The sequence below is a fragment of the Grus americana genome, chromosome 8, assembly GCF_028858705.1.
Source record: "Grus americana isolate bGruAme1 chromosome 8, bGruAme1.mat, whole genome shotgun sequence".
NCBI lineage: Eukaryota > Metazoa > Chordata > Aves > Gruiformes > Gruidae > Grus > Grus americana.
In genome coordinates, this window is record NC_072859.1 from 8968829 (window position 1) to 8987686 (window position 18858).

The following is an 18858-nucleotide window of genomic DNA, read 5'->3' on the forward strand; positions in this document are numbered from 1 at the left end:
TAATTCTGCACTTTCACTGGGAAAGGTGCCATATGTATGAACTCTGTGCCTCATCCAGAGCTGAGATCTTGAGTTTCTAAATTGTTGCTGCTAGGCAGAGTACCTGCTTTCTTTCCTGGCAGAGAGGGTAAATGTTTGGGAACACCCTTGGTCATAGTGAATCAGATCAGAAGTTAATTGAGCCCAGGACCTGCCTCGAGCAGCACTGACAATAGAGGTGTTGGGAGGTGCGTAAGAAAGCAAGCACTTTTGATAATTCCCCCAAACACTGCGGAGTCTCTGGCGATTTGCTTTAAAACCTAGTCTATTAATTGTTTCTGAAATGGGAACCATTTCATATCTCTAATTGTCTGTCTGTCTTTTCTCACTTTCTCTTCTAGTTTTAGTATCTATGTTTTAAAGATGGGGAATAGTGATCAGAACGTAATTATCTTTGAGACTTCTGTCCCTCTGTGAAATGTTTTAAATCAAACAAAGAATTCAGGAGTTAATAGGGAAGAATTAATGCATGGATAATGGAGTTGCATAAACCTTGTTTCACTAAGAATCGGGCAAAAATATGGTATGAGGGAGCTGGAGAAGAATTTTTCTTCCCATCTTTGACATGATAGAAAACAAGACATTTGGAAAGTTCCAAATCCCTTAATATTTCAGAGTTTAAACTGGATCAAGCAACTGTCAGTCTGTCCAAGCAAGTTGCATGTCATTAACTTAGATGTTGGGGTTTTTTTCTCCAAAAAGGTAGATAATATTTCTTAGCTTGAGTAGAGTTCTGTGTGGCAGATATTTGAGTTTTCGTTTGTAACCATTACAGGTCCTTCAGAGCTTTGCTTTTGGAGTTATTTGGGGTTTTTTTTGTTTTGGTTGGGGTTTGGTTTTTTGGGGGATTTTTTGTTTGTTTTTTGGTAGTCTCTTACTACATGAGAAGAGCTTGCACTGATACAAGTTTTTATCAGCTTTTTTTGTAGGTCCGTGCATAATCCGTAGTCCTTACGTGGACCTTGCCATAAATTGCTTCTAATTTAGGGTTATGGTTTGGGGAATATTGAACCTGGAATTTTGGAGGCAAGTCAGAAAACTGATATGTAGGTTTCATCTCAAAACAGCCAAGTTATTTTGGCTGTCCCTTTCTAGAAACAAGTTCTGCACATTTGGAAGAAAATGTAATGTGAACATTTTGTTTACCATATGAATGTGTAGATAATCCTTGTTTCTGGAGTGTTTTACAGTTTGGGAATTTTTAAGGTGAGGAGATAAAAGCTTGTTCCTGCTTCTTTATGTTCATGACTTTGATCACATTATCCAGGGCAACACACCTTTAGAAATGAGTTTAGCCATTAGAAGAAGAGATGAATTAAGAAACTCAAGAAAACCAACTACCTCTTTCTTACAAGCATGCTGACTGACTTAAAGTATGATATTAAAGTATGATAAAATAAGGTATTGGTATTTGCACTGATTATCAGCTTCTACCCTTTTCGTACAGGTGCGTGGTTCATGGGGACTTGGCACAAAGTACATGGGTTTCTCACTTGTGTATTTATGAATTTGCCACCTTTTTTTTTTTCCTTTTCACTGCTGGGGTCCAGAATGGCGTCTTGTTTTATGCTTTATGATTGAAAATAAGAGTAGAAGCTGGTATGAAACCGAGAACATGGACTTCTGCCATGCATTTTGAATACGTGAGGCTGAACTTCCTTTAGTACAAAGCAATCTTGAGCGGCACTTCTGCATGTGTGTGTGTGTAGATGCGTGCCTGGAATTTGATTGTCTTTATAGAGGCTTTTGATTATTAAATGAAACGGAGTTGTCCTTTCCTTGCACATATCCGGACTCTTTATAGTTCCAGGATACTTTCAAGTCATGTTTTATTTTGGAGAAGGGGATGGAAAGGGGAAGTTGAACTGAATATACTGCATATCCTGGTATAGGTACATCTATAAATTAATTTATTTTAGAGGTTTTACAGTTTGTCATATGAGCTGATAGAATCTGGAGAGGCTGTATGTTTGCTCACTGCTAAAGTGCTTGGCACATGGGCGTTATGATGATTTATTTGGTTTTTAATATCTAGCATGTCGTCTTCCCAGTACTTCCCTATAGGCTCAGGATTGTACAGGCACCTTTTTTATGCTGTCTGCGCACCCTCCAGGAGGGTAAAAGCAACTTTCCATTCTAAGGGCTGGTCTTATAGGAAAAAGAAACATTTTACATAATTACAAAACAGCATTGTAAATTAAGATTTTCTGTACATGTAATTTCAGTGTGTAATTAACTAGACATAACTGCTATTTTGGAGGGAGTGTGCTCATAACTCCCTGCGTGGGCCAACTCTTCAACATCTACTGAACCTGTGAAGCTATGGGAGCTAGCAGAGGAGTCATGCTGTAGAAACTCGCAAGTGAAGACTATTAACTGCCAGGCTGAAGTAGGAAATCGTAAAGGGAAGGGTAGGGCTGCAACAGTTCCTTTTAGAGTGTTTTCTGGCTCCAGTCTGGGAAGCGCAAGTACATCAGGAGAATTTGGCTGTGGATCGCTTTGCTTCTGTGTGGAGCCATCCCACCCTCCTTGAATGGAGTTTGCGATGTCTGTAGACCTGATGGTGACCTAAAACATCTGACCAACTGCCAGAGCCTGCAGGGTCCTGTGACCAGTAGCTCTTGAGGATGGCAGCCTTCCTGGCTGAAGGAAGCCTTGTCTGTTTTTACCCGACTTGGGACTGTTTTCACTGTGTGTTTAGAGACAGGGTAGTCACTGTTCTGGATGGATGTGCACACACTGAGTTAAGCTGTCATTGCTAATTTATATCTAGGAAGTTTACTGCAGGCTTTGGGCTTAAGGAAGTGGTGCAGTGGTGTGTTAATCTTGATCCGTTGGTGAAAACCAGGCTTTCGGCTTTAGCAGTGAGAACTTGTCGCTTAGGTAATTTTTCCCTGTTTTGTTGTGGCTAAGCCTTTTTATTGAGACCGGGCAGCTAATCCCGAGACCGTGTTGTGTGAGCGGTGGATTCTTCTCACGAGCATGGTCCCTTTTGAGATGTGTATCTTGGTTAAAGATTTCAGTCGAGGGTTATTTGTTTTGATCTCTATCCTCATAAGCCTTTTGACTTGGTCACTTTGCTCAGAAGAGCAAAGTTAGCTTCATTTAACCAGGGTACTTCAACCTATCCTTACTAAATTTAGCGATGGTTTGCTCATAACTGTACGGAGTGGCAATTTCTGCAGGAGGTGGTGCTTGCTTTTGCCATGTCCCTCACTGAATGACTATAGGTGTGGTCAGAGGCTTGTGTGCTTGGATTTTTGCTCCATTTCCACTCCTTTTATAACGAGTTGAGCAGTAGTAGTGGTGTTGGCCATAGCGCAGCAAGTTGAGGACAAAGTGGCACATATCCTGTGCATGCAGTAGCCGCAAATACTGCTGTCCAGTCGATATGAATTGTACTTGTGCTGCCAGTATATCTTTAATATCATTGTCGATCAGTAAAAGATGTTAATTGTAAATACCTGGTTCATGTATACTGCTGGGTGTATAGGACCTCATAAATCTTCTAGCAACAGAAACAACTGTGTTTCAGTTTTGCTTTTCTGGTAATGAAAATATTGTGCTGGTAAGGCTTTCTCTGTTGATACTCTCTCTGTTCTGTAACTAAACATTTCGTCAGGTGACAGCTGCTCTGAGTGATGCTGTTTTTTGAACAGCCAGAAGGCAATGGGACCTGGGCTCTGCCAGGTGAGCTTGCTTGACTTGTAGGCTGAAAGCAACGTCAGCCTCTCCAGCCTCCTCTTTCATGAGAACATAGGTCAGGAGGGATTGTATTATCCAAAACATAAAGTGATTGACAGTTTCAGTACCAAGCTGCTGAATAATTTGAAAACTGGAGCTTACCAAAAGAAACTGGCCAAAAATTGAAATGGAAATCCAGACTATAAGGCATATATTTCCTGTAAGATAAGTCATAAAGTAAGCAGGTCATCACAAGTTTATGCATTCTCTTGATGCTCATCTTTAATTCAGGGCAGCAGCTTTGTGGATTGGGCAGGGGAAATATTTGCAACTGTGAAGTTACTTCCTTATTACATGTCTGGAAATGCACGTTGTATCCAACAGTGGGAAGATGAAGGCTTCAGCCTCCCTCGTGCGCTGTGTACGTCTGTAGGCTAATGCAGTACACAGTGTGTAGGCCTTTCTGGAGGTAAGGTAGGGAGCATTCAGCCAGGTCAGTCCCCAGAAAGCACTTCTAGCTTGAAAGGCAAATGTAAGTTGGGAAGGATAAAAATACTTTTGGGCGTTTTTGCAATTTGATCACCTAAAAGCCCATAAGGTTATTAGGTAGCTCAGACATGTCTAATCTTATGAATTTATGACCTCTAGACAATGTGTGTTCTTTTGTGGTACGCCCTCCTGATTTTCTTTTCTGGACCAATGTAGACTTAATCAACAGCTGACATGAAGAGGGCAGAGGGGGGAAGCTATTTTGCAGTAATGTATTCAAAGTAGATGAGAGCAAAAAGAAAGTCTGTTATGTTTATTGCTAATTAAAAACAATTCTTTTACTCCCTTTGTGGAAAATTTCCATCTTCTGTGGTCTAGGCTGTCATTCTAGTTTTAGCTGCTGTGCTGTTGCAAGTATGCTTGTGTCTCTATGTTCTAGCAGTTCAGTACCTTGTGTATATAGCATTGCTTTCTAGCAAGTTGTGTAGATTCTCAGCTCCAGAAAAAAATGTTATGGGATAGAAAGGGTTTTGGGTAGATTGATGTGTGGGTACTTCTGCTCTGTAACAGTACAGGCAAGAGGAAGAAATAGATGTTGAGTTTGTGTCAGAAGGTGGTGATATGCATGGTGGTCCTTATTGTCTGGTGCTATTGGCACACTCCTCAGTCATTGCTTTAGCCTGATCATAGGGAATTCCGTAATGTGCACGAGTGATACTGTTAATTACGATCGTGATGTGGATGCATGGCTGATTAATTCAAGGATCGTGAGTTTAAGCTGCAGGCTGTTGTGAAGGTGCGGGATTGAGTCTCCAACCTTTGTTCAGGCGTTTGGGTGGTAAGGGTGAGCTTCATGTGTTTCTGGCGGTTGCTGTTTATAAGGAGAAATGCGGTGCTTGCAGGGTGCAGAGCGGATAGGCTAGTCCTTTTCTTCAGTCGTGTAAGTAAGAAAGCCAATAAATTAGCAAGGCTAGACAGTCTGTTGTGTTTGAAGAGTCTGACTTGTTTTGCTTGCTGTCAGGCTCTACTTTTTTGTCCCTAGACTTTATTTTTTATTTTAGTGTGCTCTTTCCTTCCTGTTCTGTGGTAGGAGCTGAGATGCCTATCTTCCTGTTGTTTAGAGGTTTGTTAATTTTGTCTCTTTCCCCATCTTCTCTTTCAGCCCAGGGCACAGAGACTCTGGCAGTTGTGCACATACAGGATGTCTCCCATTGACAACTGGATTGTTGGGAGCCTGTGGAGTGTTTCTATTATCTGTGTGTGTGTCTGCATGTCTGCATTTGCAGTTGTACCTACTGTCCTGAAAGCAAACTGGGAATAGTATTAGTTGGGTAGGCAGTATGAGAAGGTTGCGCTTCCATGGGAGGCATGGGGGGAAGCTGGAGAGGAAGGGGAAGTGCTGCTCAAGGGGCAAGGAGGTGTTTTGGAATGTGGGGGTCAATGGTGCATGGTGCTGTACCTCCTTTAAACCTGCTGTGTAGGAAACCAGCGTTCACTGGCTTTGTTGCTTATGGAACAGTTTAAAGGAGTGCTCTCACCTCCATCAGTTTGGAGAGTAGTTTGTTGAACTTAAAATTTCTGCTGTACATGTGGAACAGTAACTCGAGCATTTCTCTGTGCAGGATAGCATTTTAATTTTAGTTAAAGTATTTAAAATCTCTGAAAAATGCAAATCACTCCCCTCTGATCTGCTCACATTCTGTTTTATGCGATTTTCAGTGCACTCTGCATTACTTGCAGAGAGGAAGAAACCCGTTTCCAGGTACTTTGAGTAATGGGAAATAGGTCTTCATTAGTTGTGTAGCTACTGGTGAAATGCTTAACATAGTTGTGGGATTAGTCTAAAACATGGGTGAGATGTACTGAGCTGTGCATTTGTGGCATGATGAAGTCATCAAGCGCTGGCCTAAGTACGCACCTCTACACTGTGTCATGTGTCAGCTCTTGAAGCATCCTGTGGGACAGCTGCGGTTCTGCCTTCTGCCAGCGGTGTGCAGTTGGCTGCTTCATGTGACCTTCGTTTGCAGTTACTGATCGCAGAGTGTGGGTTTGAGGATGTTCCTACTGCTGAATAAAACAACGTTTTGGGGGTTTTATTATTCAAAACTGTTGGATGCCATTGTGAGCTGCTCTTTGGTAAACCATTCATCTGTGACAAACTTTCTTTAAATCCATGCCAGATTTTACAATCAATAAACTGTAGTTACATGAAAAATTGAGTTAATGTTCACTTGTCTGTGAGAATATGTACACACAGAAAAGCTGTTAGAAAAATGATGTGAACTATGAAGATTTGCAATGGTCACCTGAAACGAGTACAATTAAAAACAAGGTTATATTTTCAAGACAGAGATTGACATTTCTTTCAGTTTTCATTTTTAATTTTCAGTCACAGTGTTCAGAAATGTAAGATTTTTTGCATCGGTCTCAGCCAAAGTACCAGAAGTGAGGGGCAGCTGTCTTGGGAGTAATGAAGAGGGTTGGAGGGAAAGCACTCGTCCTTTCTTCAGGTGGTGGAGCCTTGAGGTGAGAGGTGGACAGTGAGCTTGGAGATACCTTGAAGCTTCCATGTCGTCCACTGCAGCACCGTTGTAGGGTATGGGGGGGTTCTGAAAAGATTTCTCTTTACTCTGCTGATCTGTAAGTTGCTTAATGCCTGTCATTGTTAGTTCAGTCAGCAGTTGTTATTGCTGAAGCTGCCAAATATCCGTTTGGTTTTGTGACTTCTGGTAGAGTTGGTCATAGTAATGTTGAGCCTGTTGTTTCCTGTTTGTTGTGCCGCACAGAGCGGGTGCTTGGGAGTGGAAATTTAGGATCTGGTTACTTGGGTGTTTTAACCATTTCTGGGAACTTTGTTTTTCTACAAACCATATGTCCAGTCTGAATTCCTTAGACAAGCTCATTCTTCAGCCTACAGGGAAGAGACATTTAAGAGGAACTGACTCTTGCAGTCAGGAACAAAGTTTTGGAGTTGCTCAGATGCATGTTAGTGTGTGTGAAGATAACTGATGGTCAGTCTGAGGGGTCTGGAACGCAGAATGCACAAAACTGTATAATATTTCTATGCTTCATTAGCCCTGGTTACACTATGTGTGGTTAGGTAACCCAAGATGTTCACTGTTTGAGTATTGGCATTGCAACCTTGTCACTCATCAGTTCAACCCAAGACAGCATTGACTTCATCGTCAAGGTGTTTTTGAAAGTCATGGCATATGACACGTTTTTTGGAAAGACAAGAGCTTGGAAACAATTCTTTTTGAAATTGTCACTCTTGGGATTGTAACCTCTGGGTTCTTGACTTGTGACCACTCTCCTAAGGCAGCCTGGCCCTGTTGAAGGGCCATGGGGGCACTTGAGTTGTTTGCAGCCAGCTCAGGCTGCGGTTCTTGCTGGCTCGTTTGCCCAGCGCTCGCTGCTGTGCTCCTTTGTCTCCCGTGGCAAGTAGCTTGGTCTTTTCGCTCCAGGGACACCTATGGATAACTGAGCTGTAAGCAGTAGTCTGGGAAAAAAAAAAAAATAATCAGTGTCTGGAGCTTGAGTAGTGTTACCGGGGGAATTGGGAGGGCTGCTGTAGGATGCGATGGGTGATTGCTCTGGTGTCTCCCTGGCCACCCTGGAGATGAGAAGGGAATCATTCACTCTCATGGTGCAGCTTTTCGGGAGCAGAGACCCTTGGGAGTGTCTTCCTTCCTCTGGGCTGGGGAGGAGGTAACAGTACTGGCTGCCCTTTTAGCAAGCATTTCGGGGAGATTGAGGCTAACAGCTTCAGTACTTGTCCCTATTTACAAAAGGCTAGCACCGCTAAACACCCATTCATTGCTGGAGCATCATGCTAATGTCTTTATTGCAGAAGTTCACCCGAGTGGTGCCCAGGGGCTATGGGCGTTTTGCTCCAAACACAAATGGAAACGGAGCTGGGAAATCTGGAGGGGGAAATAGTTTTAAATTCAGTAGATAGTCTTGGAAGGAATCCTTGTTAGGTCTGCTTGCAAGGTCAGCACCCCGAGCCCTCTTTTTGCCTCCCTTAAGGCTTAGGGTTTGGCTTCTGGGGTATTGGGAGATAAAAATCGAGTCTGTTCAGGGCTCTTGAGCTTCTGTTTCCTTACCTGTAAAAAGGAGTGTTTAAACTTGGAGCTCATTAATACCAAAAATATTTATATGGCACTCCTTGATGCTTCTCTGATTATTTTTTTGAAGGCACTACCTTGGGTAAAGAACTCATTTTCTTCCTGTAACTTAAGATGTTTATTGTGTTTGAAAATATGAGCATTACTGACCTGTTTGGTTTACTGTATGAAGTTTTGTTGAGGGTATTCTAGGATAATATAGTCATAAAAGACCAGGGAATAGAGAATAAGATGAGAGAAAGAAAGAATGGAATTACTGGTATTCTAAATAAGTGGGCAGTACGTGTAAGCTGAGCTGGAAGGGAAGAGGAAATACCACATATTGCCAGTGAGAAGTGGCTAGATTTTGGTAAGAAGAGGAAGCAAGTGAAGACAACAGGGTGATCAAAGTGGAAATAATCTGATCAGAGAGAGAAGGAAGATCATATGCTTTGCTTTCCAGGCTGACAGTAGAGCTTCATTTTTATTTCTTTTCCAGAAGTGAGTTTATTGCCTTCAGATTGCACTAATATATGTTCCTTATACTGGCATGGATTTTTTTTTTATTTCTTCACTTAAAATCCTGGATTTAGTAGGAACACTTGAAATACAGCTTGTGCAAGAAATGAATTTGGTATGGTGTCCCTAACAGGTATACATTGAGGGTTTGATTCCATTTTTAGCAGTTCATATTTTAAAGAGTCTTATTTTCTTTTTGCCAGATTATGTCTACTTCGAAAATTCTTCAAGTAACCCGTATTTGATACGAAGAATAGAAGAGCTCAACAAGGTAAACAAAATTTTACATCAAGTCTTGGAAGTTAATTGAATTTATGATCTGTTTGATTTGATTAAAATCAAAACAATTCTTTAACAGTTCTCTGATAATTAGAAGTTTAAAAATACTTTTGTTCTGATATTTATCTGGAATGCTTTGAGACCAGTTAGATTGTTCTCCTTTGGTATGAAAGGACTGAGCCTCAAGGGTAGGTCATTCTCTAGGTGATTGTGCCCACCTGTAGGGGAGGAGATGCTCGCACTTCTTCAATTCCCTGCCAGGATCCTGCCATACGAAGATAGTACAACAGTTTGCCTGAGAATGGAGAGCTTTGTGATTTGATCTTTGTTGGGGGAGACTCTTGCTCAACAGGAAGGTTTGGAGCTATTATGTACTTCCCCAGACTTTGTCTTTGCGTGTTGTCCTTTGGGCCAGTGTGTTATTTCATCTGCCGAATTTCCCTTTCTTTGGGTCTAAGAGGGGAAGCATAATAGCTGTATGTGGGAAGCCAGCTGAAGTCCTTGATTTTACCTAGTTAAGCAGGAAAGACTGTTCCGAAGCAGTTATCTGTGTCCTAAACATGTCACTTTCTCAAGTTTAATACCAGCGTGTCCATTGCGACCCATACAGAAGGAATGCAACATCACTGGTTGGGATTTTAGTTTAAATTAACTGACTAAAATCAGGTTTTTTTCTTAAGCGATGTCTTTCTAAAACAGTTACTTTTTTGCAAGAGAAAATTTATCAACATAACGGCAAATAATCTGAAGGCTAGGACATCCTTGTAACTCCTTCTATTTAGTGGAGATCTTTTGCAGAAATACTTTGTCTCTCTTCTATTAAGGAAACAAGACTGAGTTCCTAAAATATTCCCAGTGGGTCCAGGCCATGAGATATCAATAGCTGTCTTCCATCAGTTATGGGGTGCAGATTTGTTGATAGCTTCCTAGAAAAGTGTTGTTTTCTCCTCTTATTTCCCCTTTTCGGCCCCCCCTTTGAAAAAACAATGTTCAGCCTCTAAGATCTCTCATCTTAGTGTAACTCTTGCTTGAGCTGTCATCTCTCTGACCTACTCTTTGAAATGGGTCTTTCAGGTTGAAATGAATCATATATCTTGTGTTGCCTTTTTTTCACTGAGTGTAAATGAAGCCCAGGCAATTAAATCAAGTAGATAATTCTACATTGTAGCTGTCTGTGTTTTAACAAGATGGCTCCTGGCTTTGTATTTTACTTCCTCAAAATTTAAAAGTTCTGAATTATTTAGCAGAAAAGGATAGAAATTCTGCAGGCTCTGCACCAAAAACTGTTAGGCTGCAAGGGGAGATATTTGAGCGTGTATGTATTGTCTGATTTTTTTCTTTGTATTAGGAAAACTGGTATTATAAAAGATGAAGCTTTTCCTCCATTCACATCTTAGCAATGAGCATGTATATCAGGTTTTATTTTGTTTCCTTGTGGACAGACGACTGGTCCGCAACATTTTTTGTAGACTTCCTAGAGGGGAATTTGTATCTTAGTCTTCTAGTTTCTTAAACTGCATGCCATCGTTATGGTTTTCAAGGACTCTTCAGTAGTAGGATACAACTCTTTTCAGATACGTTTTCGTTATTTGTTGATTTATTTTAGAGACAGTAGATTGGCTGGGGCTGTTACAAGCCAGAGTAAGTCCCCTAGAGTTTGTATAAAGCCAGTTTCACAGTTGGCAGATACTATCTTACCAGAGATTCATCATCTACCTCATTGTAAGAGTTTTAAGAAAAAAATTCCAAACCTTTCAAAAATTCAGACTTTTTGTATGTTGTCACTGGTGTAGAGTTTATTGCCTGGTGCAGCTTCTGTGGTTCTCCTTTTGGAATGATTTTTTTTGGTGTTAGTCATTGTTTGGCTCACCAGTGCTGTCAGAGAAAGAAAGCCTTAAGTGATTTCTTTTGTAAAGGCAATAATGGCTTTCTTACTGTCCTACAGAGTTTGGAGAACAGCCTAAACCTGAATTCTGTTGTTACATTTCACAGTTATTTTTATTACGATTTTAAAGGTGCTTTTGAAATCCTACTAAATGTAGTCACCACCTAAAAAGTAGCTAAGTGGCTTGTTAATATGCTGTAACTGCAGGTAAGTGTTTTTTCTCACCCCTTGAAACATCTGTAACTGCTAAAAATGGTGATCCTGCAGAAACAATTAGGAGGGAAGGGCCAAATTGTGTCCTTACCCCACCCTGGAATGGATCGCACCAGAGCTTGTTGGATAACGTGTGTGCAGCTGAAGGGTGTTAAAATGTGATGCTATGTAGCTCTTGTGCAAAATTCCAAATTATGAAGTTTTCTAGTTCGGTGTGTATAGTTCCGTTCTTGATTTGTGCTCTTTTTTTTCTTTTTCTCTTCTCCTGTTTCAGACTGCCAATGGAAACGTGGAAGCAAAGGTGGTATGTTTCTACAGAAGAAGAGACATATCAAGCACACTTATTGTATTGGCAGACAAACATGCAAGTAAGCTTGTTTGTATTCAAATTACTTCTACACAAAATGGCCAAACTTGGATAGAACTCTGATATTGCAATTAGAAGAATCAATATTATTATTTTTAAATATCCTTTTCCTATACTCATCTTCAGCAAATTGCATTACTTGTTTGGCTGACTTTTGTCTTCTCTTTGTCTCTCTTGTTCACCCTCTAAACTTTAAAACCTCATTTGGTGTATGGTTTGGTTATGGTAGGGACAGGACAGAAGTTTTCAGTTAAGACTGAGTAAAGGTGTCTTATTTGCTTCACAGAAGTGAATTTCTTAATTTTTGGGATGAGGGAAAGTATGCTTCCTGTCTCATATTACTTCTCATGAATGATTCTGTTTGATTAGCAGATTAAAAAAAATCTTCAAACTTTCTTTATCAGTAAATCAAATAGTCTGATCACAGGAAACTGACTTGATACATGGTCAGCTTGAAACTTGGCTAACAGGAATTCTTGTAGTGACATAGCTTTTGTCTGAACACGTTCAGTAAATACATTTTAAAAGCACTGAATTTGAGGACATATCACTATTTTGAATACTTCCAGCTTATTTCTAAACAAAAAATTTAGTGTTGCAATTCTTGTTCAATTATAGAAACCATTTTAAAATTCTAAAAAGTGGTACAAAAAATAGTTATGTGTCAGTATAGATGTTTGTCTATATAAACTGTAAGGTAAGATACTGCAAAAAAAATCAGATAGTTTAAAAAAAAAAAGCAGATAAAATAGCTGAGAGGCTGCTGTAGATCTGTGCATTCTAAACTCAGAAGGGGGTGAGCGTGATGCACTAGCTGACTCTCAAGGGGAGCATGCATCTCCAGGGGGAGAAATAGTGCAACATATTACAGGACGTTGGGCACTTTGTCTGGGGTACTTCCAGCCTGTTTGACTCCATTCTAGTTGCCAGTGAGATTTAGGTTCATTACACCTTCGTCTGCCAGTTCAGCATCCCTCTTTGCAAGGTGATGGACACAGTACTAACAAAACAATTACCAAAGCAGACGTGTTTAAAGGGAGAAAAAGAGTAAGCAGGTAGACTTACTAAACTGTTTTTTCTTGTAAACAGTTAAGTATGTGAGATGTAGCTGTTAAGATTGCTTAAAATTTAGCAAAAAGCATGGACAGCCATATCAGTCCTTGTAATTTAAGGCTGTCCTGTAGGCACATACATAAATGAAAAAGAAGCAATCAGATCTGGGCATGTCAAAATTATGATTTAGCTGCCAAGCATCACTGTCTTTTAATGTGCTTCTTGGTGTATATATGAATAGACTGTGATGTATATGTGATACAGATCTAGATAGCTGTACTGCATGGGGATTGATTAAATCAGATACTCAGTTTTAACAATGAATACAATGTCTTGCTGTCTTCTCAGTGCTGTAGTGCCATTGAGGAAAACAGGCAGCAAAACTAGCCCCTTATTGATAAATTTGAGTACTTACTGTTGTAGATTCAAGCCCAAATAAGTCCCTTCATTGCAACTATACCTTGGAAGAAGTGATCTGGCATTGAGATGAGATTTGGCTGTGTTGCAGAATTGTGGTAGCAGGCAAAGCTTTTTTGATATCTCTTCAGTGCAGCAGTACTCATTTTATCCAAAAATACTGAAGCTTAATAGGAGCTTCACCATAAACATGATTATTGATTCCTTCCTCTGTGTCTCACTTCACTAGATTTAGCAAAGGAAGCAGGTAAGAATGATTCAAAGAAAGGCATGTCTGAGGCTGAAAATGAAAAATATTTGAACCCATATAAATGCTCTTTGAACCTGTGAAGGCTGATTTCTTTGTGATAAGAAATTTAAGAAGTTTCTTTTTTTAAAAAAAGTGCAAACAAATAATTCATTGTTCATATGTGTTTGAAAGACAGGAAAATTCTTCTATAGCACAATCCTATTAATGGAGCCACCAGAGACAACTGAGGCTGCCTCTTAGTGTAAATTTCATTAGTAACTAACATCTTTTCCAGTATGTTTCTTTCTGGTGCAGAATAAAATTGCTACTAAATGACTTCCATTTATTTAGATAGACGTGCTGTTGTGTGGCTTCCGTTCCTCTTAAGGAGGGAGAAGAGAGTAAAATTAAGCTTTTGGACAGCCATTAGTTCTTTACTCTGAAAAAAATATCTGCATCCTGCATGATATAATGAAATTAAATTTTGTGGATGTTAAGATTCTCGTACAGATACTCAGCACTGTCACTGACTTTGAGTTCATTTCCATAAAGTCTCCTGTTGCCTCATTTTGATGCATTTGCAGTAGATGTACGTATCTGCATCGCTGATCTTTTAACTGCCTTTGTTCCGCTGATTAATGGAGCTTTCTGACTGCAGACGTTTCTGGATTCACACAGTCTTCTGTTTAAGATGCCTTTATTTTAGACCTACTGTTGAGATCAATGCAGTCAGAGCATCAAGTAATGGAAAGATATGGCCAGAACATGAATGGAAAAAGTATATGTATGTTATGTAATATTTTTTTCTCGCTTCCAATAAAGGAAGGAAAAAGATGTGATTGTGAAATGAATATTGCAAAGTTTTTTTTAAAAAAAAAACAAACAAAACCAACTCCTTATGCTTTAGTTTGTATAATCCATCAGATAACTGAAAGAGCCAAGTCTGAGATATGTTGTCTTTTCTCATAACTCTTTTTATAAAGAGAAATGAGTTGGAAGCACCTTATTCTGTAGTTGGTGACTGCAAATTAGTACCTGATGTATGCAACCTGATTCTTGGATTTGATCTGTGATCTTACTATTTTTATCATATGATATAAAGCTTGTCTGGGCTGCCCTATAAATCTTTCAGCCTTATAATGGCTTCCATACATTGTTAGCACTTTTTATTCATAAGTCTCTTTAATCACCTCACAAATTATTCTAGGGAATTTCTACACTGTTTCTGAAATGAACCTGCTTCACCAGTAGAAGACTGTTTAATGTTCTTACCCAGAGACTTTGTAGTGGTTTAAGATATTGTATGTAAACAAGATTGCAGGCAGAACTTGATGGAAGAGAAGTGAGAAAGTTGATATGCTCCTCAAGCTACTGTTGGATGCTGTGACTATATATTTTCTTCCTATATAGTTTGTATATAACGTCTTACATAGTTTCTTATATAATTAAGTAAATATTCCCAACAGCGGGAACATGACCTCTTGTCCCTGCTTCTAACCACCCACCCCCAGCTACTTATGATCTGTCTTATGACCACAATTTTTGCTTCATTAAAAGCATTTATCCTGATTTGTAAACCGATGAGTGACTAGTTGGTAGTGGTTGAGGAACTGAGTACTTAGTGCCAGCAGGTCTGACAGGTTTGTGGTTAGCTTTCAGCAGCTGATGTTTGGGTGCCAAGCACACATGGCAGCATGGTTTTGTAAGTGCCAAAGCCTCTAAAAATAAATGTCTTGCAGCGGTGAGGTATCATGACTCAATCAGTCCATGAGTTGCATGAGACCTGTGTGCCTACACAGGTGGGAGGTCTGTTAAGTTTGGAGTTTTTTTTTATTTTAGATAACAGCAGTGTAAATGCAGTTTGACAATAGCTTCAGAAATTAGTTCTTTTTTATTTTTATTTATTTCTTCCATTTTATTCCTCTTCTCCTCCATTTTCTCTCCAACACCACACATGCAGATTTAAGAGCAAATTCATGTTAATGACACTTCTGGCTCTGTTGTTACTGAGAGGAGGAAACTGGAGTTTTTCTCTTCTGGGGGTGGTGTAGTGAGGAATGATATGCTTGGTGTCCAAAACAGTGTCTGTTTGCTCTGTGGCCGTGGCTGCAAAAGATGATCACAAGAAGTTTTGGATGGGATCGTAGTGGGATGTCTTGATAATGTGGCAAGCTCCTTCTCAAGTGTCAAGGTATAAGATTTCTATTTGTTAAAACTTTCACTGTATTTTCTATAGCTATGAATCAATGTCTGGGTTTTGGTAGAGAGAAGATTAATAAGGCTGAGACTTAATATAGACCATTTGAAACTGAACCAGGGAGAAGGGATGTGGTGTTGTATTGTTCATTTCTTCAAACGCAACACTTCTATAATGTTCAGCCTGGAGAAGAGAATGCTCTGGGGAGACATTATAGCAGCCTTCCAGTACCTGAAGGGGCCTACAAGAAAGATGGGGACAGACTTTTTAGTAGGGCCTGCTGTGGTAGGACACGAGGTAATGGTTTTAAACTCAAAGAGGGCAGATTTAGACTAGATAAAAGGAAGAAATATTTTACGATGAGGGTGGTGAAACACTGGAACAGGTTGCCCAGAGAAGCTGTGGATGCCCCATGCCTGGAAACATTCAACGTCAGGCTGGACAGGGCTCTGAGCAACCTGATCTAGTTGAAGATGTCCCTGCTTACTGCAGGGGGTTGGACTAGATGACCTTTAAAGGTCCCTTCCAACCCAAACCATCCTATGATTCTAATTCTTCTGTTACCAAAGGCTGTCTCCCAAGGTGGACATCCGAGTGTGCTCTCTAACCTAATGTCTGTATTGTTTGCCTTTGTGCATTTCTGAATTCTGCTGTGTAGCTACTTGTACAACACCCAGCATGCAGAGAAAGGGCTGGTGCTTTCCACCTCTGACGTTGTAGAGAGCCCAATATGATCTATAGCAAATTGCTATTCTTTATAGTGTCTAGCAAATATTGATGTTTAATTTTGCATCTCACACACCCAGCCATTTTAAATTACAATTACTGCCTCTTGGGTTTCTCCTGCCAAGTCAAAGTTTACTCTTTCTAATTATTTTTCCTCATATATGTTAGCTTTCACCAGAGTCTTTCTGTTTGTGTCCAATCTGCCTTTTTTCCCCCAATATAAGTCTTCAAGCTTTGTTAATGTGCTATTAATGATTCTGTCATCAAATATCAAATAATACTTAATCTAATACACTCTTTGCAGCATTCCACTGGCTACTTCTGCATAGCTGATAGATTACTGTTTGTATTAAGACTAAATGTTTAGTTTTAAATCTGCATGAGCACATCTATCAAGCTGAGAGATTAATTTTGAAGTAAGGCTTTATGAGAGCACTGAAGTCCCAATATACTGCACCTACTGTATTCTCATACCACTTATTCTGTAGTACTGTCATAAATGCAGGCTAGTCTTTCTGAAAAGATTTTTCATTTTTTTATGTATCTAAAAACATATGGGGTTTTTTGGATATTTTTAAAGACTATGGTCCTTAATTCTCAGGGGCCACCATTCTCAAGGATGAAGTCTGCCTTGCTTAGAGCTTGAGTGCTTCAGCTATAGGAGGGTGAAGCGCAGATGTGTCAGGCTTGTCCTGGAACCTGAGGCTGGGCCAGCCCCTGTTGTGGTTTACAGTCTGACTTTAAGCCTTTGCCTTCTGCGCACAGGTGATGAGGTGGTATTAGTTACGGTTTTTGTCAAACTGCTTTTGCATGACTTCAGGGAGACAGAGGGGTTCCTGTGCTGGATCCAGCTGTGTATTCTCTCCTCCTTCCCTTGGTTCCAAATGCATTTGCCAGGTTCATTCTCTTCGGTACTAAATCATGGCTGCGGAAAAGGAGGGAAGATACTTGAGTAGATTTGTTTGTTTATTATTTCTTGGAATATTCCTACCTCTGTCTTTAGGAATGATGACAATTTTACAGCTGTGGAGAGAGGGGAGTTGTTTGTTACCTGTAGAAATGTCTGGGGTTTTTTAAAATATGCCTTTTTATTTTGAAAGGCTGTGCATAGCAGAGCTGGCATAAGAAGAAAATATGTGCTTCCCACCTTCCTTATTTTATTACAAGAGCTAGACACATAAATAAAACACTAGTTGGAAGACGAGCCTAGCTAAAGGGATGCGGTTCCCGAGATGAGCTTCGTTGTACTGGGTGGTTTCACTTTGTAGATTTGATTGGCACATGGTGGTTAAATATATTTTTTTAAAAAAAATAATTTTTAAAAGCTCTAGGCTATTAAATATGCTGAAGATACTGAGTATTTTAGGTTGCTTCTTACAGTATTTTTCCTGCATTATACAGTGCACTCCTCTCATTCTCCAAAAACTGTTGTAAGTGCAGGCATAACTGCCTTTTCATTTGTGCATCCTTCCGTTTTTAGGCAAGCTAGCTTGGAACTTGCTGACTTGTTTGTGGATTGCTGCTGGTGTATTTATAGTGTAGGTCAGCAGCCACAATATTAATTTTCAACTAAAACAGAATCCACTTCAGTAAGTAAGTTGCAGAACCATGAAACAGTGGCACAAATGTAAATTTGGTGTTCTAGTTACTAGGAAAATATCAAAATATAAGTGCATGATGCTGTATGCTTAACAGCTCATATGGTGCAAGAGCTATTCTGTGTTGCAGTCTGGTTTAATTATGCTACTATTTTTTTTCCTTCCTTGCTGGAGCAGCTTACCTGAGGGGCATATAAACCACAAATCTTTTTTCCAGAACAGTAAAACAGTGATAAATTGTGGGGAACCTGAAGGGTACATAATTTTTTGTCACCCCCTTTGGCATAATGGTAACCTATTTAAAACTAAATGCAATTTTAGTATTTTATAAAATGGAGATCTCTCCTTTCTGTTTGCTTTCTTTTGAGATAATGAGGATTATAGTTAACTAATCTTAAAGAGTGTATCAATCATAACTGTGCCTGTATGTGTTTCTGACTAAAAATGTTTCTTGGCAACAACTGTTGAATTAAGCTGCAGGCGTAAGTCTACTCTTTAAAAGAGTACTGCTGCCATAAAATTAGAGTTTTACTATTCATGTATGAGACTTTACAGCTTATTCTGCTACAGTCTGGGAAACTTTTCTCGTGGTTTTGGAAAATACAGTAACTGCCTTAATTTTGCAGGGAAGGAAAAAGTGATATTTTCTGTCGCGGTCCTTCATCGCAGAGAAGCTTTGCGGCTTTCTTGGAGTATTTTGCTTTCTGCAGGTTTATCTTGCATAATTGACAGGATACTTGCTAATGAGCACAAAACATACTAATAATTTATTTCTTACAAAAACGATGCCTAGAGATGTTTTGGATCGGTTGTGTATCGGTGTGGATGTGATTTCATATATTTACTTTGGCATTCATTTAAAAACTGGTTGGATGGAGATTGGGTAGCTCAAAGCCAGAGATGGTGGATCCTGACTGCAGAATAAAGCAAGATTTTGAAATGCAGCAGTGTTGCCAACAGTTGAATGAGTGTGATGTGGTAGGGCTGGTTACAAGACAGGCCTCAGGCACTTGGTTACATTCCAGTTAATCTTGTGACTGTAATCTAGTGAAGAAAC

At 39.8% G+C, this 18858-nt stretch overlaps 1 protein-coding gene across 4 annotated transcripts in view; it reads left to right on the forward strand.

Moving 5' to 3' along the window:
- The window catches only part of MTA1 (metastasis associated 1), an 87174-nt gene that overhangs the window by 10528 nt on the left and 57788 nt on the right, over window positions 1-18858 (forward strand). For all 4 annotated transcript variants that reach the window (XM_054834180.1, XM_054834177.1, XM_054834179.1 and 1 more), the window contains exons 2-3: window positions 9041-9108; window positions 11489-11582. In XM_054834180.1, the coding sequence (XP_054690155.1) occupies window positions 9041-9108; window positions 11489-11582 (162 nt within the window). The remainder of the gene's footprint in view (window positions 1-9040; window positions 9109-11488; window positions 11583-18858) is intronic.